The 26,051-nt window shown below is 54.8% G+C and overlaps 1 protein-coding gene across 5 annotated transcripts in view; it reads right to left on the reverse strand.

Annotated features, from left to right (window-relative positions):
• Window positions 1-26,051, reverse strand: part of PPP3CC (protein phosphatase 3 catalytic subunit gamma) — a 91,507-nt gene that overhangs the window by 51,115 nt on the left and 14,341 nt on the right. For 4 of the 5 annotated variants that reach the window (XM_075601460.1, XM_075601456.1, XM_075601455.1 and 1 more), the window contains exon 2: window positions 17,030-17,227. In XM_075601460.1, coding sequence (XP_075457575.1) covers window positions 17,030-17,195 — 166 coding nt within the window. In that variant the 5' untranslated portion in view covers window positions 17,196-17,227. Of the gene's footprint in view, window positions 1-17,029; window positions 17,228-19,341; window positions 19,373-26,051 lie in introns of those variants that run through there. The other variant, XM_075601457.1, reaches the window with a different exon arrangement.

The following is a 26,051-nucleotide window of genomic DNA, read 5'->3' on the forward strand; positions in this document are numbered from 1 at the left end:
CGAGAGAGAGTAGAGGCACGCCGAGAGAGAGAGGAGAGGCACGCCGAGAGAGAGAGAGTAGAGGCACGCCGAGAGAGAGAGAGTAGAGGCACGCCGAGAGAGAGAGAGTAGAGGCACGCCGAGAGAGAGAGAGTAGAGGCACGCCGAGAGAGAGAGAGTAGAGGCACGCCGAGAGAGAGAGGAGAGGCACGCCGAGAGAGAGAGAGGAGAGGCACGCCGAGAGAGAGAGAGGAGAGGCACGCCGAGAGAGAGAGAGTAGAGGCACGCCGAGAGAGAGAGGAGAGGCACGCCGAGAGAGAGAGAGGAGAGGCACGCCGAGAGAGAGAGAGGAGAGGCACGCCGAGAGAGAGAGAGGAGAGGCACGCCGAGAGAGAGAGGAGAGGCACGCCGAGAGAGAGAGAGGAGAGGCACGCCGAGAGAGAGAGAGTAGAGGCACGCCGAGAGAGAGTAGAGGCACGCCGAGAGAGAGAGGAGAGGCACGCCGAGAGAGAGAGGAGAGGCACGCCGAGAGAGAGAGGAGAGGCACGCCGAGAGAGACCGGAGAGGCACGCCGAGAGAGAGAGGAGAGGCACGCCGAGAGAGAGAGGAGAGGCACGCCGAGAGAGAGAGAGGAGAGGCACGCCGAGAGAGAGAGGAGAGGCACGCCGAGAGAGACCGGAGAGGCACGCCGAGAGAGAGAGGAGAGGCACGCCGAGAGAGAGAGGAGAGGCACGCCGAGAGAGAGAGGAGAGGCACGCCGAGAGAGACCGGAGAGGCACGCCAAGAGAGAGAGGAGAGGCACGCCGAGAGAGAGAGAAGAGGCACGCCAAGAGAGAGAGGAGAGGCACGCCGAGAGAGACCGGAGAGGCACGCCGAGAGAGAGAGGAGAGGCACGCCGAGAGAGAGAGGAGAGGCACGCCGAGAGAGAGAGAAGAGGCACGCCGAGAGAGAGAGGAGAGGCACGCCGAGAGAGAGAGAAGAGGCACGCCAAGAGAGAGAGGAGAGGCACGCCGAGAGAGACCGGAGAGGCACGCCGAGAGAGAGAGGAGAGGCACGCCGAGAGAGAGAGGAGAGGCACGCCGAGAGAGAGAGAAGAGGCACGCCGAGAGAGAGAGGAGAGGCACGCCGAGAGAGAGAGAAGAGGCACGCCGAGAGAGAGAGAAGAGGCACGCCGAGAGAGAGAGAAGAGGCACGCCGAGAGAGAGAGGAGAGGCACGCCGAGAGAGAGAGAAGAGGCACGCCGAGAGAGAGAGGAGAGGCACGCCGAGAGAGAGAGTAGAGGCACGCCGAGAGAGAGAGGAGAGGCACGCCGAGAGAGAGAGAAAGAAGAGGCACGGCAAGAGAGAGAGAGAGAGAAGAGGCACGCCGAGAGAGAGAGAGAAGAGGCACGCCGAGAGAGAGAGAGGAGCCACACCGAAAGAAAGAGAGAGGAGGCAGAGAGAGAGGAGAGGCACGCCGAGAGAGAGAGGAGAGGCACGCCGAGAGAGAGAGAGGAGAGGCACGCCGAGAGAGAGGCACGCCGAGAGAGAGAGGCACGCCGAGAGAGAGAGGAGAGGCACGCCGAGAGAGAGAGGCACGCCGAGAGAGAGAGGAAAGGCACGCAGAGAGAGGAAAGGCACGCAGAGAGAGAGAGGAGAGGCACGCCGAGAGAGAGAGGAGAGGCACGGAGAAAGAGAAAGAGAGAGAGAGAGAGAGAAAAGAGCCATGCCGAAAGAGAAGAGGCACGCCGAGAGAGTGTGAGAGAGAAAGAGAAAAAAGAGGCACGCAGACAGAGAGAGAGAAGAGGCACGCCGAGAGCGAGAGAAGAGGCACGCCGGGAGCGAGAGAAGAGGCACGCCGGGAGCGAGAGAAGAGGCACGCCGGGAGCGAGAGAAGAGGCACGCCGGGAGCGAGAGAAGAGGCACGCCGGGAGCGAGAGAAGAGGCACGCCAGGAGCGAGAGAAGAGGCACGCCGGGAGCGAGAGAAGAGGCACGCCAGGAGCGAGAGAAGAGGCACGCCAGGAGCGAGAGAAGAGGCACGCCAGGAGCGAGAGTAGAGGCACGCCGGGAGCGAGAGAAGAGGCACGCCGGGAGCGAGAGAAGAGGCACGCCGAGAGAGAGAGAAGAGGCACGCCGAGAGAGAGAGAAGAGGCACGCCGAGAGAGAGAGGAGAGGCACGCCGAGAGAGAGAGAAGAGGCACGCCGAGAGAGAGAGAAGAGGCACGCCGAGAGAGAGAGAAGAGGCACGCCAAGAGAGAGAGAGAAGAGGCACGCCGAGAGAGAGAGAAGAGGCACGCCGAGAGAGAGAGAAGAGGCACGCCGAGAGAGGAGAGGCACGCCGAGAGAGAGAAGAGGCACGCCGAGAGAGAGAGAAGAGGCACGCCGAGAGAGAGAGAAGAGGCACGCCGAGAGAGAGAGAGAGAAAGAGAAAAAAGAGGCACGCAGACAGAGAGAGGGAAGAGACACGCAGACAGAGAGAGAGAAGAGGCACGCCGAGAGCGAGAGAAGAGGCACGCCGGGAGCGAGAGAAGAGGTACGCCGAGAGAGAGAGAAGAGGCACGCCGAGAGCGAGAGAAGAGGCACGCCGGGAGCGAGAGAAGAGGTACGCCGAGAGAGAGAGAAGAGGCACGCCGAGAGAGAGAGAAGAGGCACGCCAAGAGAGAGAGAGAGGAGCCACACCGAAAGAGAGAGAGAGGAGGCAGAGAGAGAGAGGAGAGGCACGCAGAGAGAGAGAGGAGAGCCACAACGAGAGAGAGAGAAGAGCCAAGCCGAGACAGAGAGAGAAGAGCCACGCCGAGAGAGAGAAGAAGCAGAGAGAGAGAGAAGAGGCACGCCGAGAGAGACCGGAGAGGCACGCCGAGAGAGAGAGGAGAGGCACGCCGAGAGAGAGAGAGGAGAGGCACGCCGAGAGAGAGAGGAGAGGCACGCCGAGAGAGACCGGAGAGGCACGCCGAGAGAGAGAGGAGAGGCACGCCGAGAGAGAGAGGAGAGGCACGCCGAGAGAGAGAGGAGAGGCACGCCGAGAGAGACCGGAGAGGCACGCCAAGAGAGAGAGGAGAGGCACGCCGAGAGAGAGAGAAGAGGCACGCCAAGAGAGAGAGGAGAGGCACGCCGAGAGAGACCGGAGAGGCACGCCGAGAGAGAGAGGAGAGGCACGCCGAGAGAGAGAGGAGAGGCACGCCGAGAGAGAGAGAAGAGGCACGCCGAGAGAGAGAGGAGAGGCACGCCGAGAGAGAGAGAAGAGGCACGCCAAGAGAGAGAGGAGAGGCACGCCGAGAGAGACCGGAGAGGCACGCCGAGAGAGAGAGGAGAGGCACGCCGAGAGAGAGAGGAGAGGCACGCCGAGAGAGAGAGAAGAGGCACGCCGAGAGAGAGAGGAGAGGCACGCCGAGAGAGAGAGAAGAGGCACGCCGAGAGAGAGAGAAGAGGCACGCCGAGAGAGAGAGAAGAGGCACGCCGAGAGAGAGAGGAGAGGCACGCCGAGAGAGAGAGAAGAGGCACGCCGAGAGAGAGAGGAGAGGCACGCCGAGAGAGAGAGTAGAGGCACGCCGAGAGAGAGAGGAGAGGCACGCCGAGAGAGAGAGAAAGAAGAGGCACGGCAAGAGAGAGAGAGAGAGAAGAGGCACGCCGAGAGAGAGAGAGAAGAGGCACGCCGAGAGAGAGAGAGGAGCCACACCGAAAGAAAGAGAGAGGAGGCAGAGAGAGAGGAGAGGCACGCCGAGAGAGAGAGGAGAGGCACGCCGAGAGAGAGAGAGGAGAGGCACGCCGAGAGAGAGGCACGCCGAGAGAGAGAGGCACGCCGAGAGAGAGAGGAGAGGCACGCCGAGAGAGAGAGGCACGCCGAGAGAGAGAGGAAAGGCACGCAGAGAGAGGAAAGGCACGCAGAGAGAGAGAGGAGAGGCACGCCGAGAGAGAGAGGAGAGGCACGGAGAAAGAGAAAGAGAGAGAGAGAGAGAGAAAAGAGCCATGCCGAAAGAGAAGAGGCACGCCGAGAGAGTGTGAGAGAGAAAGAGAAAAAAGAGGCACGCAGACAGAGAGAGAGAAGAGGCACGCCGAGAGCGAGAGAAGAGGCACGCCGGGAGCGAGAGAAGAGGCACGCCGGGAGCGAGAGAAGAGGCACGCCGGGAGCGAGAGAAGAGGCACGCCGGGAGCGAGAGAAGAGGCACGCCGGGAGCGAGAGAAGAGGCACGCCAGGAGCGAGAGAAGAGGCACGCCGAGAGAGAGAGAAGAGGCACGCCGGGAGCGAGAGAAGAGGCACGCCGGGAGCGAGAGAAGAGGCACGCCAGGAGCGAGAGAAGAGGCACGCCAGGAGCGAGAGAAGAGGCACGCCAGGAGCGAGAGTAGAGGCACGCCGGGAGCGAGAGAAGAGGCACGCCGGGAGCGAGAGAAGAGGCACGCCGGGAGCGAGAGAAGAGGCACGCCGAGAGAGAGAGAAGAGGCACGCCGAGAGAGAGAGAAGAGGCACGCCGAGAGAGAGAGGAGAGGCACGCCGAGAGAGAGAGAAGAGGCACGCCGAGAGAGAGAGAAGAGGCACGCCGAGAGAGAGAGAAGAGGCACGCCAAGAGAGAGAGAGAAGAGGCACGCCGAGAGAGAGAGAAGAGGCACGCCGAGAGAGAGAGAAGAGGCACGCCGAGAGAGGAGAGGCACGCCGAGAGAGAGAAGAGGCACGCCGAGAGAGAGAGAAGAGGCACGCCGAGAGAGAGAGAAGAGGCACGCCGAGAGAGAGAGAGAGAAAGAGAAAAAAGAGGCACGCAGACAGAGAGAGGGAAGAGACACGCAGACAGAGAGAGAGAAGAGGCACGCCGAGAGCGAGAGAAGAGGCACGCCGGGAGCGAGAGAAGAGGTACGCCGAGAGAGAGAGAAGAGGCACGCCGAGAGCGAGAGAAGAGGCACGCCGGGAGCGAGAGAAGAGGTACGCCGAGAGAGAGAGAAGAGGCACGCCGAGAGAGAGAGAAGAGGCACGCCGGGAGCGAGAGAAGAGGCACGCCGAGAGAGAGAGAAGAGGCACGCCGAGAGAGAGAGAAGAGGCACGCCAAGAGAGAGAGAGAGGAGCCACACCGAAAGAGAGAGAGAGGAGGCAGAGAGAGAGAGGAGAGGCACGCAGAGAGAGAGAGGAGAGCCACAACGAGAGAGAGAGAAGAGCCAAGCCGAGACAGAGAGAGAAGAGCCACGCCGAGAGAGAGAAGAAGCAGAGAGAGAGAGAAGAGGCACGCAGAGAGAGAGAGAGAGAGAAGAGGCACGCCGAGAGAGAAGAGCCACGCCGAGAGAGAGAAGAAGCAGAGAGAGAGAGAAGAGGCACGCAGAGAGAGAGAGAGAGCGAGAGAAGAGGCACGCCGAGAGAGAGAAGAGGCACGCCGAGAGAGAGAGAGAGAGAGAGAAGAGGCACGCCGAGAGAGAGAAGAGGCACGCCGAGAGAGAGAGAGAAGAGGCACGCCGAGAGAGAGAGAGAGAAAGAAGAGGCATGCCGAGAGAGAGAGAGAGGAGAGGCACGCCGAGAGAGAGAGAGAGGAGAGGCACGCCGAGAGAGAGAGAAGTGGCACACCGAGAGAGAGAGAGAAGAGGCACGGCGAGAGAGAGAGAGAGAGAAGAGGCACGCCGAGAGAGAGAGAGAAGAGGCACGCCGAGAGAGAGAGAGGAGCCACACCGAAAGAAAGAGAGAGGAGGCAGAGAGAGAGGAGAGGCACGCCGAGAGAGAGAGGAGAGCCACAACGAGAGAGAAGAGCCAAGCCGAGACAGAGAGAGAAGAGCCACGCCGAGAGAGAGAAGAAGCAGAGAGAGAGAGAAGAGGCACGCAGAGAGAGAGAGAGAGAGAAGAGGCACGCCGAGAGAGAAGAGCCACGCCGAGAGAGAGAAGAAGCAGAGAGAGAGAGAAGAGGCACGCAGAGAGAGAGAGAGAGCGAGAGAAGAGGCACGCCGAGAGAGAGAAGAGGCACGCCGAGAGAGAGAAGAGGCCCGCAGAGAGAGAAGAAGCAGAGAGAGAGAGAGAAGAGGCACTCTGAGAGAGAGAAGAGGCACGCCGAGAGAGAGAAGAGGCACGCAGAGAGAGAAGAAGCAGAGAGAGAGAGAGAAGAGGCACGCTGAGAGAGAGAAGAGGCACGCCGAGAGAGAGAAGAGGCACGCAGAGAGAGAAGAAGCAGAGAGAGAGAGAGAAGAGGCACGCTGAGAGAGAGAAGAGGCACGCCGAGAGAGAGAGAAGAGGCACGCCGAGAGAGAGAGAAAGAAGAGGCACCCCGAGAGAGAGAAGAGGCATGCAGAGAGAGAGAGAGAAGAGGCCCGCAGAGAGAGAGAGAGAGAGAAGAGGCACGCCGAGAGAGAGAGAGAAGAGGCACGCCGAGAGAGAGAGAGGAGCCACACCGAAAGAGAGAGGAGGCAGAGAGAGAGGAGAGGCACGCAGAGAGAGAGAGGAGAGCCACAACGAGAGAGAAGAGCCAAGCCGAGACAGAGAGAGAAGAGCCACGCCGAGAGAGAGAAGAAGCAGAGAGAGAGAGAAGAGGCACGCAGAGAGAGAGAGAGAGAGAAGAGGCACGCCGAGAGAGAAGAGCCACGCCGAGAGAGAGAAGAAGCAGAGAGCGAGAGAAGAGGCACGCAGAGAGAGAGAGAGAGCGAGAGAAGAGGCACGCCGAGAGAGAGAAGAGGCACGCCGAGAGAGAGAAGAGGCCCGCAGAGAGAGAAGAAGCAGAGAGAGAGAGAGAAGAGGCACGCCGAGAGAGAGAAGAGGCACGCCGAGAGAGAGAAGAGGCACGCAGAGAGAGAAGAAGCAGAGAGAGAGAGAGAAGAGGCACGCCGAGAGAGAGAAGAGGCACGCCGAGAGAGAGAAGAGGCACGCAGAGAGAGAAGAAGCAGAGAGAGAGAGAGAAGAGGCACGCTGAGAGAGAGAAGAGGCACGCCGAGAGAGAGAAGAGGCACGCAGAGAGAGAAGAAGCAGAGAGAGAGAGAGAAGAGGCACGCTGAGAGAGAGAAGAGGCACGCCGAGAGAGAGAGAAGAGGCACGCCGAGAGAGAGAGAAAGAAGAGGCACCCCGAGAGAGAGAGAGAGAGAGCGAGAGAAGAGGCACGCCGAGAGAGAGAGAGAGCGAGAGAAGAGGCACGCCGAGAGAGAGAAGAGGCACGCCGAGAGAGAGAGAGAGAAGAGGCACGCCGAGAGAGAGAAGAGGCACGCCGAGAGAGAGAAGAGGCACGCAGAGAGAGAAGAAGCAGAGAGAGAGAGAGAAGAGGCACGCAGAGAGAGAGAGAGAGAGAAGAGGCACGCCGAGAGAGAAGAGCCACGCCGAGAGAGAGAAGAAGCAGAGAGAGAGAGAAGAGGCACGCAGAGAGAGAGAGAGAGCGAGAGAAGAGGCACGCCGAGAGAGAGAAGAGGCACGCCGAGAGAGAGAAGAGGCCCGCAGAGAGAGAAGAAGCAGAGAGAGAGAGAGAAGAGGCACGCCGAGAGAGAGAAGAGGCACGCCGAGAGAGAGAAGAGGCACGCAGAGAGAGAAGAAGCAGAGAGAGAGAGAGAAGAGGCACGCCGAGAGAGAGAAGAGGCACGCCGAGAGAGAGAAGAGGCACGCAGAGAGAGAAGAAGCAGAGAGAGAGAGAGAAGAGGCACGCTGAGAGAGAGAAGAGGCACGCCGAGAGAGAGAAGAGGCACGCAGAGAGAGAAGAAGCAGAGAGAGAGAGAGAAGAGGCACGCTGAGAGAGAGAAGAGGCACGCCGAGAGAGAGAGAAGAGGCACGCCGAGAGAGAGAGAAAGAAGAGGCACCCCGAGAGAGAGAAGAGGCATGCAGAGAGAGAGAGAGAAGAGGCCCGCAGAGAGAGAGAGAAGAGGCCCGCAGAGAGAGAGAGAGGAGGCACGCCGAGAGAGAGAGAGAGAGAGAGGCACGCCGAGAGAGAGAGAGAGAGAGAGAGGAGAGGCACGCCGAGAGAGAGAGGAGAGGCACGCCAAGAGAGAGGAACGCCGAGAGAGAGAGAGGAGAGGCACGCCGAGAGAGAGAGAGGAGAGGCACGCCGAGAGAGAGAGAGTAGAGGCACGCCGAGAGAGAGAGAGTAGAGGCACGCCGAGAGAGAGAGAGGAGAGGCACGCCGAGAGAGAGAGAGTAGAGGCACGCCGAGAGAGAGAGAGTAGAGGCACGCCGAGAGAGAGAGAGTAGAGGCACGCCGAGAGAGAGTAGAGGCACGCCGAGAGAGAGAGAGTAGAGGCACGCCGAGAGAGAGAGAGTAGAGGCACGCCGAGAGAGAGAGGAGAGGCACGCCGACAGAGAGAGTAGAGGCACGCCGAGAGAGAGAGAGGAGAGGCACGCCGAGAGAGAGAGAGGAGAGGCACGCCGAGAGAGAGAGGAGAGGCACGCCGAGAGAGAGAGGAGAGGCAAGCCGAGAGAGAGAGGAGAGGCACGCCGAGAGAGAGAGGAGAGGCACGGAGAGAGAGAGAGAGAGAGAGAGAAGAGGCACGCCGAGAGAGAAGAGCCACGCCGAGAGAGAGAAGAAGCAGAGAGAGAGAGAAGAGGCATGCAGAGAGAGAGAGAGAGCGAGAGAAGAGGCACGCCGAGAGAGAGAAGAGGCACGCCGAGAGAGAGAGAGAGAGAGAGAGAGAAGAGGCACGCCGAGAGAGAGAAGAGGCACGCAGAGAGAGAAGAAGCAGAGAGAGAGAGAAGAAGCAGAGAGAGAGAGAGAGAAGAGGCACGCCGAGAGAGAGAAGAGGCACGCCGAGAGAGAGAGAGAAGAGGCACGCCGAGAGAGAGAAGAGGCACGCCGAGAGAGAGAGAAGAGGCACGCCGAGAGAGAGAGAGAAGAGGCACGCCGAGAGAGAGAGAGAAAGAAGAGGCATGCCGAGAGAGAGAGAGGAGAGGCACGCCGAGAGAGAGAGGAGAGGCACGCCGAGAGAGAGGCACGCCGAGAGAGAGAGGCACGCCGAGAGAGAGAGGCACGCCGAGAGAGAGAGGAGAGGCACGCCGAGAGAGAGAGAAGAGGCACGCCGAGAGAGAGAGAAGAGGCACGCCGAGAGAGAGAGGAGAGGCACGCCGAGAGAGAGGCACGCCGAGAGAGAGAGGAGAGGCACGCCGAGAGAGAGAGAAGAGGCACGCCGAGAGAGAGAGGAGAGGCACGCCGAGAGAGAGAGGAAAGGCACGCCGAGAGAGAGAGGCACGCCGAGAGAGAGAGGAGAGGCACGCCGAGAGAGAGAGGAGAGGCACGCCGAGAGAGAGGCACGCCGAGAGAGAGAGGCACGCCGAGAGAGAGAGGAGAGGCACGCCGAGAGAGAGAGGAGAGGCACGCCGAGAGAGAGAGGAGAGGCACGCCGAGAGAGAGAGGAAAGGCACGCAGAGAGAGAGAGGAGAGGCACGGAGAAAGAGAAAGAGAGAGAGAGAGAGAGAAAAGAGCCATGCCGAAAGAGAAGAGGCACGCCGAGAGAGTGTGAGAGAGAAAGAGAAAAAAGAGGCACGCAGACAGAGAGAGGGAAGAGACACGCAGACAGAGAGAGAGAAGAGGCACGCCGAGAGCGAGAGAAGAGGCACGCCGGGAGCGAGAGAAGAGGAAGAGGCACGCCGGGAGCGAGAGAAGAGGCACGCCGGGAGCGAGAGAAGAGGCACGCCGGGAGCGAGAGAAGAGGCACGCCGGGAGCGAGAGAAGAGGCACGCCGGGAGCGAGAGAAGAGGCACGCCAGGAGCGAGAGAAGAGGCACGCCGGGAGCGAGAGAAGAGGCACGCCAGGAGCGAGAGAAGAGGCACGCCAGGAGCGAGAGAAGAGGCACGCCAGGAGCGAGAGAAGAGGCACGCCGAGAGAGAGAGAAGAGGCACGCCGGGAGAGAGAGAAGAGGCACGCCGAGAGAGAGAGAAGAGGCACGCCGAGAGAGAGAGAAGAGGCACGCCGGGAGCGAGAGAAGAGGCACGCCGAGAGAGAGAGAAGAGGCACGCCGAGAGAGAGAGGAGAGGCACGCCGGGAGCGAGAGAAGAGGCACGCCGAGAGAGAGAGAAGAGGCACGCCGAGAGAGAGAGGAGAGGCACGCCGAGAGAGAGAGAGAAGAGGCACGCCGAGAGAGAGAGGAGAGGCACGCCGAGAGAGAGAGGAGAGGCACGCCGAGAGAGAGAGAGAAGAGGCACGCCGAGAGAGAGAGGAGAGGCACGCCGAGAGAGAGAGAAGAGGCACGCCGAGAGAGAGAGAAGAGGCACGCCGGGAGCGAGAGAAGAGGCACGCCGAGAGCGAGAGAAGAGGCACGCCAAGAGAGAGAGAAGAGGCACGCCGAGAGAGAGAGAAGAGGCACGCCGAGAGAGAGAGAAGAGGCACGCCGAGAGAGAGAGAAGAGGCACGCCGAGAGAGAGAGAAGAGGCACGCCAAGAGAGAGAGAAGAGGCACGCCGAGAGAGAGAGAAGAGGCACGCCGAGAGAGAGAGGAGAGGCACGCCGAGAGAGAGAGAGGAGAGGCACGCCGAGAGAGAGAGAAGAGGCACGCCGAGAGAGAGAGAAGAGGCACGCCGAGAGAGAGAGGAGAGGCACGCCGAGAGAGACCGGAGAGGCACGCCGAGAGAGAGAGAGGAGCCACACCGAAAGAGAGAGAGAGGAGGCAGAGAGAGAGAGGAGAGGCACGCCGAGAGAGAGAGGAGAGCCACAACGAGAGAGAGAGAAGAGCCAAGCCGAGACAGAGAGAGAAGAGCCACGCCGAGAGAGAGAAGAAGCAGAGAGAGAGAGAAGAGGCACGCAGAGAGAGAGAGAGAGAGAGAAGAGCCACGCCGAGAGAGAGAAGAAGCAGAGAGAGAGAGAAGAGGCATGCAGAGAGAGAGAGAGAGAGCGAGAGAAGAGGCACGCCGAGAGAGAGAAGAGGCACGCCGAGAGAGAGAGAGAGAGAGAGAAGAGGCACGCCGAGAGAGAGAAGAGGCACGCAGAGAGAGAAGCAGAGAGAGAGAGAGAAGAAGCAGAGAGAGAGAGAGAAGAGGCACGCTGAGAGAGAGAGAAGAGGCACGCTGAAAGAGAGAGAGAAGAGGCACGCCGCGAGAGAGAGAGAGAGAGAAGAGGCATGCCGAGAGAGAGAGAGAGGAGAGGCACGCCGAGAGAGAGAGAGAGGAGAGGCACGCCGAGAGAGAGAGAAGTGGCACACCGAGAGAGAGAGAGAAGAGGCACGGCGAGAGAGAGAGAGAGAGAAGAGGCACGCCGAGAGAGAGAGAGAAGAGGCACGCCGAGAGAGAGAGAGGAGCCACACCGAAAGAGAGAGGAGGCAGAGAGAGAGGAGAGGCACGCAGAGAGAGAGAGGAGAGCCACAACGAGAGAGAAGAGCCAAGCCGAGACAGAGAGAGAAGAGCCACGCCGAGAGAGAGAAGAAGCAGAGAGAGAGAGAAGAGGCACGCAGAGAGAGAGAGAGAGAGAAGAGGCACGCCGAGAGAGAAGAGCCACGCCGAGAGAGAGAAGAAGCAGAGAGCGAGAGAAGAGGCACGCCGAGAGAGAGAGAGAGCGAGAGAAGAGGCACGCCGAGAGAGAGAAGAGGCACGCCGAGAGAGAGAGAGAGAAGAGGCACGCCGAGAGAGAGAAGAGGCACGCAGAGAGAGAAGAAGCAGAGAGAGAGAGAGAAGAGGCACGCTGAGAGAGAGAGAAGAGGCACGCCGAGAGAGAGAGAAGAGGCACGCCGAGAGAGAGAGCCGAGAGAGAGAGAAGAGGCACGCCGAGAGAGAGAGAAGAGGCACGCCGAGAGAGAGAGAAGAGGCACGCCGAGAGAGAGAGAAAGAAGAGGCATGCCGAGAGAGAGAGAGAAGAGGCACCCCGAGAGAGAGAAGAGGCACGCCGAGAGAGAGAGAGAGAGAGAGGCACGCCGAGAGAGAAAGAGAGAGGAGAGGCACGCCGAGAGAGAGAGGAGAGGCACGCCAAGAGAGAGGAGAGGCACGCCGAGAGAGAGAGAGGAGAGGCACGCCGAGAGAGAGAGAGTAGAGGCACGCCGACAGAGAGAGTAGAGGCACGCCGAGAGAGAGAGAGGAGAGGCACGCCGAGAGAGAGAGAGTAGAGGCACGCCGACAGAGAGAGTAGAGGCACGCCGAGAGAGAGAGAGGAGAGGCACGCCGAGAGAGAGAGAGGAGAGGCACGCCGAGAGAGAGAGGAGAGGCACGCCGAGAGAGAGAGGAGAGGCACGCCGAGAGAGAGAGGAGAGGCAAGCCGAGAGAGAGAGGAGAGGCACGGAGAAAGAGAGAGAGAGAGAGAAAAGAGCCATGCCGAAAGAGAAGAGGCACGCCGAGAGAGTGTGAGAGAGAAAGAGAAAAAAGAGGCACGCAGACAGAGAGAGGGAAGAGACACGCAGACAGAGAGAGAGAAGAGGCACGCCGAGAGCGAGAGAAGAGGCACGCCGGGAGCGAGAGAAGAGGCACGCCGGGAGCGAGAGAAGAGGCACGCCGGGAGCGAGAGAAGAGGCACGCCGAGAGCGAGAGAAGAGGCACGCCGGGAGCGAGAGAAGAGGCACGCCGGGAGCGAGAGAAGAGGCACGCCGAGAGCGAGAGAAGAGGCACGCCGGGAGCGAGAGAAGAGGCACGCCGAGAGAGAGAGAAGAGGCACGCCGAGAGCGAGAGAAGAGGCACGCCGGGAGCGAGAGAAGAGGCACGCCGAGAGAGAGAGGAGAGGCACGCCGGGAGCGAGAGAAGAGGCACGCCGAGAGAGAGAGAAGAGGCACGCCGAGAGAGAGAGAGTAGAGGCACGCCGACAGAGAGAGTAGAGGCACGCCGAGAGAGAGAGAGGAGAGGCACGCCGAGAGAGAGAGAGTAGAGGCACGCCGACAGAGAGAGTAGAGGCACGCCGAGAGAGAGAGAGGAGAGGCACGCCGAGAGAGAGAGAGGAGAGGCACGCCGAGAGAGAGAGGAGAGGCACGCCGAGAGAGAGAGGAGAGGCACGCCGAGAGAGAGAGGAGAGGCAAGCCGAGAGAGAGAGGAGAGGCACGGAGAAAGAGAGAGAGAGAGAGAAAAGAGCCATGCCGAAAGAGAAGAGGCACGCCGAGAGAGTGTGAGAGAGAAAGAGAAAAAAGAGGCACGCAGACAGAGAGAGAGAAGAGGCACGCCGGGAGCGAGAGAAGAGGCACGCCGAGAGCGAGAGAAGAGGCACGCCGGGAGCGAGAGAAGAGGCACGCCGAGAGCGAGAGAAGAGGCACGCCGGGAGCGAGAGAAGAGGCACGCCGGGAGCGAGAGAAGAGGCACGCCGGGAGCGAGAGAAGAGGCACGCCGAGAGCGAGAGAAGAGGCACGCCGGGAGCGAGAGAAGAGGCACGCCGGGAGCGAGAGAAGAGGCACGCCGAGAGCGAGAGAAGAGGCACGCCGGGAGCGAGAGAAGAGGCACGCCGAGAGAGAGAGAAGAGGCACGCCGAGAGCGAGAGAAGAGGCACGCCGGGAGCGAGAGAAGAGGCACGCCGAGAGAGAGAGAAGAGGCACGCCGAGAGAGAGAGAGTAGAGGCACGCCGACAGAGAGAGTAGAGGCACGCCGAGAGAGAGAGAGGAGAGGCACGCCGAGAGAGAGAGAGTAGAGGCACGCCGACAGAGAGAGTAGAGGCACGCCGAGAGAGAGAGAGGAGAGGCACGCCGAGAGAGAGAGAGGAGAGGCACGCCGAGAGAGAGAGGAGAGGCACGCCGAGAGAGAGAGGAGAGGCACGCCGAGAGAGAGAGGAGAGGCAAGCCGAGAGAGAGAGGAGAGGCACGGAGAAAGAGAGAGAGAGAGAGAAAAGAGCCATGCCGAAAGAGAAGAGGCACGCCGAGAGAGTGTGAGAGAGAAAGAGAAAAAAGAGGCACGCAGACAGAGAGAGGGAAGAGACACGCAGACAGAGAGAGAGAAGAGGCACGCCGGGAGCGAGAGAAGAGGCACGCCGAGAGCGAGAGAAGAGGCACGCCGGGAGCGAGAGAAGAGGCACGCCGAGAGCGAGAGAAGAGGCACGCCGGGAGCGAGAGAAGAGGCACGCCGAGAGAGAGAGAAGAGGCACGCCGAGAGCGAGAGAAGAGGCACGCCGGGAGCGAGAGAAGAGGCACGCCGAGAGAGAGAGAGAAGAGGCACGCCGAGAGAGAGAGGAGAGGCACGCCGAGAGAGAGAGAAGAGGCACGCCGAGAGAGAGAGACGAGGCACGCCGAGAGAGAGAGGAGAGGCACGCCGAGAGAGAGAGAAGAGGCACGCCGAGAGAGAGAGAAGAGGCACGCCGAGAGAGAGAGAAGAGGCACGCCGAGAGAGAGAGGAGAGGCACGCCGAGAGAGAGAGAAGAGGCACGCCGAGAGAGAGAGGAGAGGCACGCCGAGAGAGAGAGAAGAGGCACGCCGAGAGAGAGAGGAGAGGCACGCCGAGAGAGAGAAGAGGCACGCCGAGAGAGAGAGAGAGAGAAGAGGCACGCCGAGAGAGAGAGGAGAGGCACGCCGAGAGAGAGAGAAGAGGCACGCCGAGAGAGAGAGAGAAGAGGCACGGCGAGAGAGAGAGAGAAGAGGCACGCCGAGAGAGAGAAGAGGCACGCCGAGAGAGAGAGAGAGGAGCCACACCGAAAGAGAGAGAGAGGAGGCAGAGAGAGAGAGGAGAGCCACGCAGAGAGAGAGAGAAGAGAGCCACAACGAGAGAGAGAGAAGAGCAAGCCGAGACAGAGAGAGAAGAGCCACGCCGAGAGACAGAAGAAGCAGAGAGAGAGAGAAGAGGCACGCAGAGAGAGAGAGAGAGAGAGAGAGAAGAGGCACGTGGATAGAGAGAGAAGAGGCATGCCGAGAGAGAGAAGAGGCACGCTGAGAGAGAGAAGAAGCAGAGAGAGAGAGAAGAGGCACGCCGAGAGAGAGAAGAGGCACGCCGAGAGAGAGAGAGAGAGAGAGAGAGGAGGCACGCTGAGAGAGAGAGAAGAGGCACGCCGAGAGAGAGAGAGAGAGAGAGAGAGGAGGCACGCTGAGAGAGAGAGAAGAGGCACGCCGAGAGAGAGAAGAGGCACGCCGAGAGAGAGAGAGAGAGAGAGGAGGCACGCTGAGAGAGAGAGAAGAGGCACGCCAAGAGAGAGAGAAGAGGCACGCCGAGAGAGAGAGAGAGAGAAAGAAGAGGCATGCCGAGAGAGAGAGAGAAGAGGCACCCCGAGAGAGAGAAGAGGCACGCAGAGAGAGAGAGAGAAGAGGCCCGCAGAGAGAGAGAGAGAGAAGAGGCCCGCAGAGAGAGAGAGAGAGAGAGAGAGAGAGAGAGAAAGAGAGAGAGAGAGAGAGAAGAGGCCCGCAGAGAGAGAGAAGAGGCCCACAGAGAGAGAGAGAGAAGAGGCACGCAGAGAGAAGAGGCACGCGGAGAGAGAGAAGAGGCACGCGAGAGAGAGAGAGAGAGAGAGAGAGAGAGGCACGCGGAGAGAGAGAGGAGAGGCACGGAGAGAGAGAGAGGAGAGGCACGGAGAGAGAGAGAGGAGAGGCACGGAGAGAGAGAGAGAGGAGAGGCACGGAGAGAGAGAGAGGAGAGGCACGGAGAGAGAGAGAGGAGAGGCACGGAGAGAGAGAGAGAGAGGAGAGAGAGAGAAGTATACAGAGAGAGAAAGAGAAGAGACAAGAAGAGAAGAGAGAGAGAAATAGATGCAGAGAGAGAGAGAGATGCAGAGAGAGAGAGAGATGCAGAGAGAGAGAGAGATGCAGAGAGAGAGAGAGAGAGATGCAGAGAGAGAGAGAGAGAGAGATGCAGAGAGAGAGAAAGTAGAGGCATGCGAGAGAGAGAGAGAAGAGGCACCCCGAGAGAGAGAAGAGGCACGCAGAGAGAGAGAGAGAGAGAGAGAGAGAGAGCGAGAGAGAAAGAAGAGGCATGCCGAGAGAGAGAGAGAAGAGGCACGCCGAGAGAGAGAGAAGAGGCACGCCGAGAGAGAAGAGGCACGCAGAGTGAGAAGAAGCAGAGAGAGAGAGAGAGAGAGGGAAGAGGCACGCCGAGAGAGAAGAGGCACGCCGAGAGAGAGAGAAGAGGCACGCCGAGAGAGAGAGAAGAGGCGCGCCGAGAGAGAGAAGAGGCACGCCGAGAGAGAGAGAGAGAGAGAGAGAGAAAGAAGAGGCATGCCGAGAGAGAGAGAGAAGAGGCACCCCGAGAGAGAGAAGAGGCCCGCAGAGAGAGAGAGAGAAGAGGCCCGCAGAGAGAGAGAGAGAAGAGGCCCGCAGAGAGAGAGAGAAGAGGCCGCAGAGAGAGAGAGAAGAGACCCACAGAGAGAGAGAGAGAAGAGGCACGCAGAGAGAAGGAGGCACGCGGAGAGAGAGAGAGAAGAGGCACGCGGAGAGAGAGAGAGAGAGAGAGAGAAGAGGCACGGAGAGAGAGAGAGGAGAGGCACGGAGAGAGAGAGAGGAGAGGCACGGAGAGAGAGAGAGGAGAGGCACGGAGAGAGAGAGAGGAGAGAGAGAGAAGTATACAGAGAGAGAAAGAGAAGAGGCAGAAGAGAAGAGAGAGAGAAAAGAGATGCAGAGAGAGAAAAGAGATGCAGAGAGAGAGAGAGATGCAGAGAGAGAGAGATGCAGAGAGAGAGAGAGAGATGCAGAGAGAGAGAGATGCAGAGAGAGAGAGAGATGCAGAGAGAGAGAGAGAGAGAGATGCAGAGAGAGAGAGAGAGATGCAGAGAGAGAGAGAGAGAGAAGTATACAGAGAGAGAGAGAGAAGTATACAGAGAGAGAAAGAGAAGAGGCAGAGAGAGAGAGAGATGCAGAGAGAGAGAGAGAGGGAGATGCAGAGAGAGAGAGATGCAGAGAGAGAGAGAGATGCAGAGAGAGAGAGAGATGCAGAGAGTGAGAGAGAGAGAGATGCAGAGAGAGAGAGAGATGCAGAGAGAGAGAGAGAGAGATGCAGAGAGAGAGAGAGAGGCAGAGAGAGAGAGAGAGATGCAGAGAGAGAGAGAGAGATGCAGAGAGAGATGCAGAGAGAGAACAGGCATGCAGAGAGAGAGATGAAGAGAGAGATGCAGAGAGAGAGAAAGAGAGAGAGAACAGGCATGCAGAGAGGGAAAGAAGAGGCACGCTGAGAGAGAGAGACAGGTACTCATGCGTGAGAGGGGAAAAGGGAGCGAGAAGAGGATATAAAGAAGAAGAAAGAGGGCAAGAAGGAGAAGAGAGTACGATAGAAAAAGAGATAGAGGGAGAACGTGAGAGTGTGGGAACACGTGGGACAAATGTTATCTGGGACGTGGTCTCACCTGTGATGGGGGCCTCCACCTCTAGCATAGTCTTTTCGTGCCGCAAGATAGCGGCCCCATCCCTGATGATGCGCAAGGCCACCTCTTCCTCCAGCCGCCCCTCCTTGGCCAGGTGACTCTTCAGGGTCTCCAGCTGGGGCCTGCCCTCCACAAACACCTCGTTCATTGACAGGCGACGCGTGGGGGGGAAAGGGACAGCTGAGAGGGAGGGAAGGAGGGATAGAAAGAGGAAGGAAGGGAGAAAAAGGAAGAGTGAGAGAGACAGGGGGTGATACAGAGGGATAGTGATATAGAAAAAATGGAGAGAGGTAGAGAGACGGGAGAGAGGTAGAGAGACGGGGAAGAGGAGAGACAGATAAATGGGATAGATGGAGAAAAAGAGAGGGGGTAAAGATAGAAAAAGAGGAGCAAAGAGAGACAAGAGATATGAGGTTGAGGGAGGAAGACAGAGAGAAAGAGAGAGAGAAAAGTTAAAGAATAATCTTAATGTAAGACGTAATAAAATCTATAACAACATACAGCTCCATATACATTGATGCTTGCCTAAAAACGCACATTCGAATATAAATGGGATCTACGCTTGGGGCTTGTCCTATAAACTGAGATACGGACCAGAGATTGTACTGTATAAATGGGATACACGATGGAGGCTCCTTCATGTCATATACACACACACACCAAACATGCATGATATATATAAAAATGTATGTGTATATATAAATATATGTATAAATAAACAGCAGGAGTTTGTTGGACCTAGCACACGATATCGACAAACGGAGGCTCCAACGGGTGATGTTAAAGACATTATTAAAATACAGTATTATGCTATGGGAGCCGCGCTGTCTTCTTTTCGTTTTATAAATATGTGTGTGTGTATATATATATATATATATAATATATACAGTGTTCGACAAACGAGTGGATTTAACCCCCGGGCGAGTAAATATTGGCCCAAGCAGCATATGTTTGGTACTAGTTGGCGAGTAGATTTTTTTGTGTGGCGAGTAGATTTTTTGGTGATTTGTCAACCACTGTATATATATATATATATATATATATATACTATATATATTTCTTGCCACATCTATCAGGGCTGCAGCAATTTAGGTGTAGTGTGTGAAGGGCGCTGTCTATATTTTCTGTCACATATATAAATATATGTGTGTGTATATATATATATATATAAAAATATATGTGTGTGTGTATATATATATATATATATATATACACACACACACACATACATACATACATACAGTATATATATATATACACACACACACACACACACACACACACACACACAAACACACACACACACACAGCCCGCTACCGCTGAGGCACAGCGTATTCCCAAATATAGGGTCTGTCTGTGCAGTTTCTGTGGCAATGCCAAGGGGCTGTCAGCGTGTGCGAGGAGCAGGGTGCTAATTACATGACAGGGAGGGAGCGAGCTAGCACAGCTCGTTATAAGCCCCCACACCCGATGCCGCGGGCACAGCACTGCACAAATATGTGTGTGGGATAGATGAAAATACAGCAGAGATGGACAGGGCAAATATACTCTGAGCACACGCTGTAACCCAGTCCCTGCCGGGGTGGGTGCAGCAACACATTGCAGGGCCATACAATAACTCAGAGCCGTGTCATAACACGTCGAAAACACGCAGAGCAATGAGCCTCTGGCCTCTCACAGCCAAGGCTTAATAGCGCCCTCTGCCATTTATAGCCGCTGACCCCTAATGCTAGCACCTGATGCTCTTTAACCACTGCACACATTCACTAACACACAGACACACACAGACAAACTAACACTCATATACACTCAGACACACTGATAATGATGTATGCAAAAAAGCAGAGGTTTACATTTGTGTGCTACACACATCACATACGTATAAAAATCTAAAAATATATACGTAGTCAAGTGAAAGCATTCACACAGCGGCACAGTTATAGGATCGGAGTTATATAATGACGGACTTCACATTTATGGGGTCACAGGTTAGAGAACACACCACCTGTTCCTTCAAGGTTACAAGACTGTGCGTGCGTGCATGTGTGATATATATACACACACACACACACACGTCACTTTTTGCAGTGCAGATATTTCGTAGAGTGCATAGAGCCCGTGCATTAAAGAATACACAATCAGAGAACAGAACAGGCACTCTGAAATTCTAAAAAGGGGATATTTAATACTTAACGTTTCGGGGCATTTTCAAGGGTCTCAAACAGTTAAGCATTGAAGATAGATATACCCTCACCCAAGGCCCAAAACAGCGCTAAAAGAATGAAATAAATACCTAGCAATGACACCATGTTGGGGGGAGTGAAGTGGTGAATCCTAGTGGGGACCGTGAGGCCCTAAATACAATTCGAAAAAGTCTGAGAGGGGGAAGAGAGCGGGGGGGGGGGGGGGGAGGAGGGGAGGTGGTGGGAGAAAGGGGGGATGGGAGAGGGGAGTTGGAGATAGAGAGAGGGAGCGGGGGTGGGAGAGAAAAGGGGGTGCGAGAGAGGGGGATGGGAGCGGCAAGAGAAAGGGAGGGGGAGAGAAGAGAGAAGGGAATGGGGGAGAAGAGAGAAAGGGGGAGAAGAGAGAAAGGGGGAGAAGAGAGAAAGGGGGAGAAGAGAGAAAGGGGGAGAAGAGAGAAAGGGGGTTACTAAGACACAACAGGACAGGGAGGAGAAGAGAAGGGGAGAAGAGAGAAAGAGGGGGGAGGAGAGAAAGAGGGGGAAGGATAATGGATAAAGGGGGAAAAGAGAGAAATGGGAGTGAGAGAAAGAAAGAGGACAATAGAGATAGAGTGAAGGAGAGGAAGAGGGGGGTGCACTGTTGCTGGAACTTGCCTTCCGTGTGTGTCTATGTATGTAATTCTATACACACACGGTTTGCGAGTCTATGCAAATGTACCATTATCAAGGCACACACACACTAAGTTATGGTGGGTGAAAAAGGCGACAGAAAACCTCCACTGTTGGTATATAGCCAATAAAGAATATCACTTGTGAGCACATTCGCATGTCTTAGACCGGTCTGCAACCCTGCCTTTCACCATTATCACCTCGCATACAGCCTACCCAGCCTAGAAATATTTCAAAGCAATTATAAACCAACCTCACACTGATGATACCCATCAAGGTTGAAACATGTCTGTGAGTGGTTTATACTTGCTTTGCTAGTCCCATGCCGTGTTTAAAAGCTGTGTGAACGGCGATACATCAGCTTAAATGGGCTCCATGTGAATGGATATTCCAGGCAAAAGGTGACATGTGTGCTCATTTGCATGTCATTTCCCAGAATCCCTTGCTGCAGTGGGAGCACTGTATGCGTGGTGATAATGGTTGAAAGGCAGGGTTGCAGACCTGTCTAAGACATGTGAATGTGCTCACAAGTGAGATATATATATATATAGATAGATAGATAGATATACAGTATATATATATACTGTATATATATATCTATATTTATCTATATATATGTATATATATCTCACTTGTGAGCACATACATACACACACACACAAATAAAAGAAAAAAGTGTACTGCTGCGCTTGCTTTGAGCACCCAGAGGGAAGGAAGTGCTACAATGATAGTAGAGGTGTTGTATTTAGCAGAGGGGTGACAAACAAACAACACTTAAGACAAACAAACAAAGAAAACACAAAAATAAAAAATTATAAAAAACAACAGTTAATCCCCAAAGCAGAAAATGCTGAGATGGTTGTTACAGGAACGTCGCTGCCAGTCTTCAGGAATAACCTCTTTCCCCTTCAAACTACAAAACAAAAAGAAGACAGCGCAGCTCCCATAGCATAATATTGCAAAAACAATTTTAATGAATGCTAAAATAGTAGATCACGGCCACCCACAATATTTAAAATTAATATACGCAAGGAACTCTTATACAATCATGTAAACTTCACCCCACTGCTCCGTCCGTCTGGTATACCATCAGGTGTGCCCGAATCTCGTGTAGAGGTGCCGGTAGCTTCCGCTGCTTCTGGGCGCCGGGAGTGTGCGTCCACACTGTGTACCTTCTCGAGTCCAGATCTCACGATACAGAGCTCCGGTCACAGAGATCTCAACCAGTCTTGCACGGGTGGCAGATTCTCCACGGGGAAGTGGATGATAAATATCACAGTATAGGGTGATAGTAAAGTCCATAAGAATATAGGAGTCCTTGTTTTAACCCTACGCGTTTCGTCGCGACGCATGCGACTTCATCAGAGGATAATTAGACTGCATGTAGTGTGAACTTAAATAGCTTGATATTTAATTAATTAATTTGGCTACACACTTGCTCTGCAGGTAATGAAACAACCGAGTGTCTGCTGGGGAAAATGACACAAAAAATTCATAAACAATTAACATATAACAAACATCAAATAACAAGTCACATGACACCTGAATGAATTCATATTACATACATAAAAATTCCTGAATAATAAAATATCTGTCTATTTATAACAATATGTTAAAACCATAATATTAAAACTCTGAATATAGAGTTTGTTAATCTGTATATGTGTGTATACTGTAGGCTGTCACCGAGATGGATCTGGTATATAGCTATATAGCCATTAAATAATACTATTCCTAAAATATATATATATTTATTTGATGTTTGTTATATGTTAATTGTTTATTGCCAATTAATTAATAAAATATCAGGCTATTTAAGTTCACACTAGATGCAGTCTAATTATCCCCTGATGAAGTCGCAGGGGTCGCTACGAAACGCATAGGGTTAAAACAAGGACTCCTATATTCTTATGGACTTATGAACTTTACTATACCATCACCCTATACTGTGATAGTTCTCATCCACTCCCCCCTGGTGAATCTGCTGCCCGTGCAAGACTGGTTGAGATCTCTGTGACCGGAGCTCAGTATCGCGTACACAGTGTGGACGCACACTCCCGGCGCCCAGAAGCAGCGGAAGCTACCGGCACCTCTACACGAGATTCGGGCACACCTGATGGTATACCAGACGGACGGAGCAGTGGGGTGAAGTTTACATGATTGTATAAGAGTTCCTTGCGTATATTAATTTTAAGTATTGTGAGTGGCCGTGATCTACTATTTTAGCATAAATTAAAATTGTTTTTGCAATATTATGCAATGGGTGCTGCGCTGTCTTTTTGTTATCTATATATATAATTCTGAAAAATTGTTTGTCTATGGGTTGTTGCTGAATGGTTGGCGGGAGCTCACGCTCTGATTGGCCTGCGGGGTGGGGTGACGTCACAAACAACAGGGCTACACATGCCCACACAGCCTCCTCACACCGCACAGCCTCCGAGAGCGTACCCACACGCCCTGCAGCCACATCAGTGACCGCTCCCACCGTCGCCTCACACCCTAGCGGGACCGGGACCGCAAGGTACCATACACCCGCCACCTCACACCCCTGTGCCGCACCCGCCGCCTCTCACCCACCCGCCTCACACCCACCCCTTCTCCTCACCCCGCAGGCCCCGTACTTTACACACTCGGCGGGGCTCGACGGGGACAGGGGGGTGGGTCAGGGGAGGTTAAGGAGCGCCGAAGACCGGTGGTTACCCATGGGCCGATGAGCTGTGCGGAGGTGTCCGGAGCTGTGCCAAAGGGGGGGGGGAGTGGGGGGGTTGTACAGAGGTGTGTAGAGGGGGGGTTGTCCGGAGCTGTGCTGGGGGGGGGGCGAGCTGTGCAGGGGGGGGAAACAGATTCAGTTGAATGGGGGAGAAAGAGAAAGGAGAAGGGGATGGGGAGAGAGAGGGGGGAGCGGGAAAATTAAATCCCGGGCAACGTTGGGTATATCAGCTAGTGTGTGTGTGTGTGTGTGTACATATATAATCACATTTCCCCCAAATGTGCAAAAAGAATACAAATTCCATTGTTTCAGTTCTACTAAAGAACCTTTATCACCCTGATAAAGGTTCCTTAGTAGAACCAAAACAATGGAATATTTATTCTTTTTGATCACTTTCCTGGATGTGCGGTGTCTTTGTCTCCAGTCTCCTGGGTTTGGCTGAAGTAAAGCTCTATTATTTACCTATGATATGTGCACTCGCTGATATATGCCAATATTGACTTTTCCTAAGGTGTGCTTACTGACAACCGACCACTAAATATACACACACACACACACACACACACACACACACACACACACACACACACACACACACACACACACACACACACACACACACACACACACACACACACACACACACACACACACACACACAAATACTTTGTACATATACACAGAAGCACCATTAAAAAGTTACAAATATATATTTTAAATAACTATTACGCGAATGCCACATCAACCATTCGATTCCAAGCAAGATAAGCATCAGCGAGGGAGTGCGGCAGGGAGACACCATGTCACCAAAGCTTCTCACTAGAGCACTTGAAGAATTGTTCAAGGCATTGAATTGGGAGAAAAAAGGAATCAAAAATCAACAGTGAATACTTGAGTCACCTACGATTTGCAGATGATATTGTTATATTTGCCACAAGTTCAGGAGACCTCCAGCAACAAATTGGAGAACTCGCCAAAGCAATTAAGATTGTGGCCCTTGGTATGAATTTCAGCAAGACCAAAGTGATATTCAGCAAAAGTGTCAACTCTGAGAAGATCAAAACAAATGGAATGGAACTACAAGTTGACGGTTATGTCAGTGGATGGGAACCTTTGAAATGAAATCAATAAGAGAATGAAGATGGGATGGAGCGCTTTTGCCAGAAACCAGACAGACAATCTTTCAAGGGAACCTTCCACTGTGCCCAAAGAGGAAAGTCTCCAACCAGTGTACTCTGCCCGTGCTCACGTATGGATGTTGAACTCGGACCCTAAATACGAAGATAATTCAGAAACTTCAGACAAATCAAAAAAGTATGGAGAGATTTATACTGGGTATTATGGAGAGATTAATACTGGGTATTAGCCAAATAGGACTGAGAAAAAATGAATGGGTTCAAAAGCAAACAAAATTCTGTGACATCACACGGGTGAAGAAATGAAAATGGCAGTGGGACGGACAGATCACAAGACAAAATTACCATTGCTTGATAAAGATAGTACTCAAATGAATTCCAAGAGAAATGAAAAGACGAAGACAACCACATTTTAATCGGAGCAATGCGGAGAAGAGAAGCTGCAACTGCAGTACCTGGAAGATCATTGAAGAGGCCTTCATCCAGCAGTGGATCGACACGATGATGTATGTGTGTGTGTGTTTATTTATATATATATATATATATATATATATATATAGATATATATACATATACACACACACATATATATACACACACACACACACATATATATACACACACACACACACACACAATGATATAGATTGATACACATTCCTCTGCATACTGATTGATACATTTTGCTCTGCACACTGTTCAAAATTGCTCTGCACAAAGATGCACATCGCACTGCACAGTGTTGCAGTGCATTGCTAAGTTACACTGCTTATCAACAGGCGATACCCACTAAATATGTGAGTACCTCCCCTCCCCCATGGTGTATAAGTGATCCCAGTAATTAGGGCATGTCTCTCCTAACGAATCAGCAGATTCCAAGGTGCTGTAATCCTCTCACTGATTCAGTTTACTCCCGCAGACTCCGCTCAGTGTCCCTTTATCAGTGACGGGGCTGTGTGTCAGTGTCCCCTTTATCAGTGACGGGGCTGTGTGTCAGTGTCCCTTTATCAGTGACGCGGCTGTGTGTCACAGTGTCCCTTTATCAGTGACGCGGCTGTGTGTCACAGTGTCCCTTTATCAGTGACGCAGCTGTGTGTCACAGTGTCCCTTTATCAGTGACGCGGCTGTGTGTCACAGTGTCCCCTTTATCAGTGACGCGGCTGTGTGTTACAGTGTCCTTTTATCAGTGACGCAGCTGTGTGTCACAGTGTCCCTTTATCAGTGACGCGGCTGTGTGTCACAGTGTCCCCTTTATCAGTGACGCGGCTGTGTGTCACAGTGTCCCCTTTATTAGTGACGCGGCTGTGTGTTACAGTGTCCCCTTTATCAGTGACGGGGCTGTGTGTCACAGTGTCCCCTTTATCAGTGACGCGGCTGTGTGTCACAGTGTCCCCTTTATCAGTTACGCGGCTGTGTGTCACAGTGTCCCCTTTATCAGTGACGGGACTGTGTGTCACAGTGTCCCTTTATCAGTGACGCGGCTGTGTCACAGTGTGCCCTTAATCAGTGACGCGACTGTGTGTCAGTGTCCCTTTATCAGTGACACGGCTGTGTGTCACAGTGTCCCTTTATCAGTGACGCGGCTGTGTGTCACAGTGTCCCTTTATCAGTGACGCGGCTGTGTGTTACAGTGTCCCCTTTATCAGTGACGGGGCTGTGTGTCACAGTGTCCCCTTTATCAGTGACGCGGCTGTGTGTCACAGTGTCCCCTTTATCAGTGACGCGGCTGTGTGTCACAGTGTCCCCTTTATCAGTGACGGGACTGTGTGTCACAGTGTCCCTTTATCAGTGACGCGGCTGTGTCACAGTATGCCCTTAATCAGTGACGCGACTGTGTGTCAGTGTCCCTTTATCAGTGACACGGCTGTGTGTCACAGTGTCCCTTTATCAGTGACGCGGCTGTGTGTCACAGTGTCCCTTTATCAGTGGCGCGGCTGTGTGTCACAGTGTCCCTTTATCAGTAACGGGGCTGTGTGTCACAGTATCCCTTTATCAGTGACACGGCTGTGCCACAGAGTCCCTTTATCAGTGACGCGGCTGTGCCACAGTTTCTTTATCAGTGACGCCCCAACTGCTAAAACCCTTGAATTAACCCTCTACCCTAACCACTAAAACTCCTTAAACTCCCGCTAAAACCCTTAAATTAACCCCCTACCATAAACAGTTGTAAAAATGACGTTAGAAGCGGCTGGGATTTCAGCAGATCGGCTGCGGCAGAGTATCCATGGCGGAACAGCCAAGACCAAATGTCCCATTCCGCCCCAGAGTAACATCCACGGATCTGCAGGCCACTCTCGCCTTGGTT

This window comes from Ascaphus truei, chromosome 5 (assembly GCF_040206685.1).
Source record: "Ascaphus truei isolate aAscTru1 chromosome 5, aAscTru1.hap1, whole genome shotgun sequence".
In the NCBI taxonomy this organism is placed as follows: domain Eukaryota; kingdom Metazoa; phylum Chordata; class Amphibia; order Anura; family Ascaphidae; genus Ascaphus; species Ascaphus truei.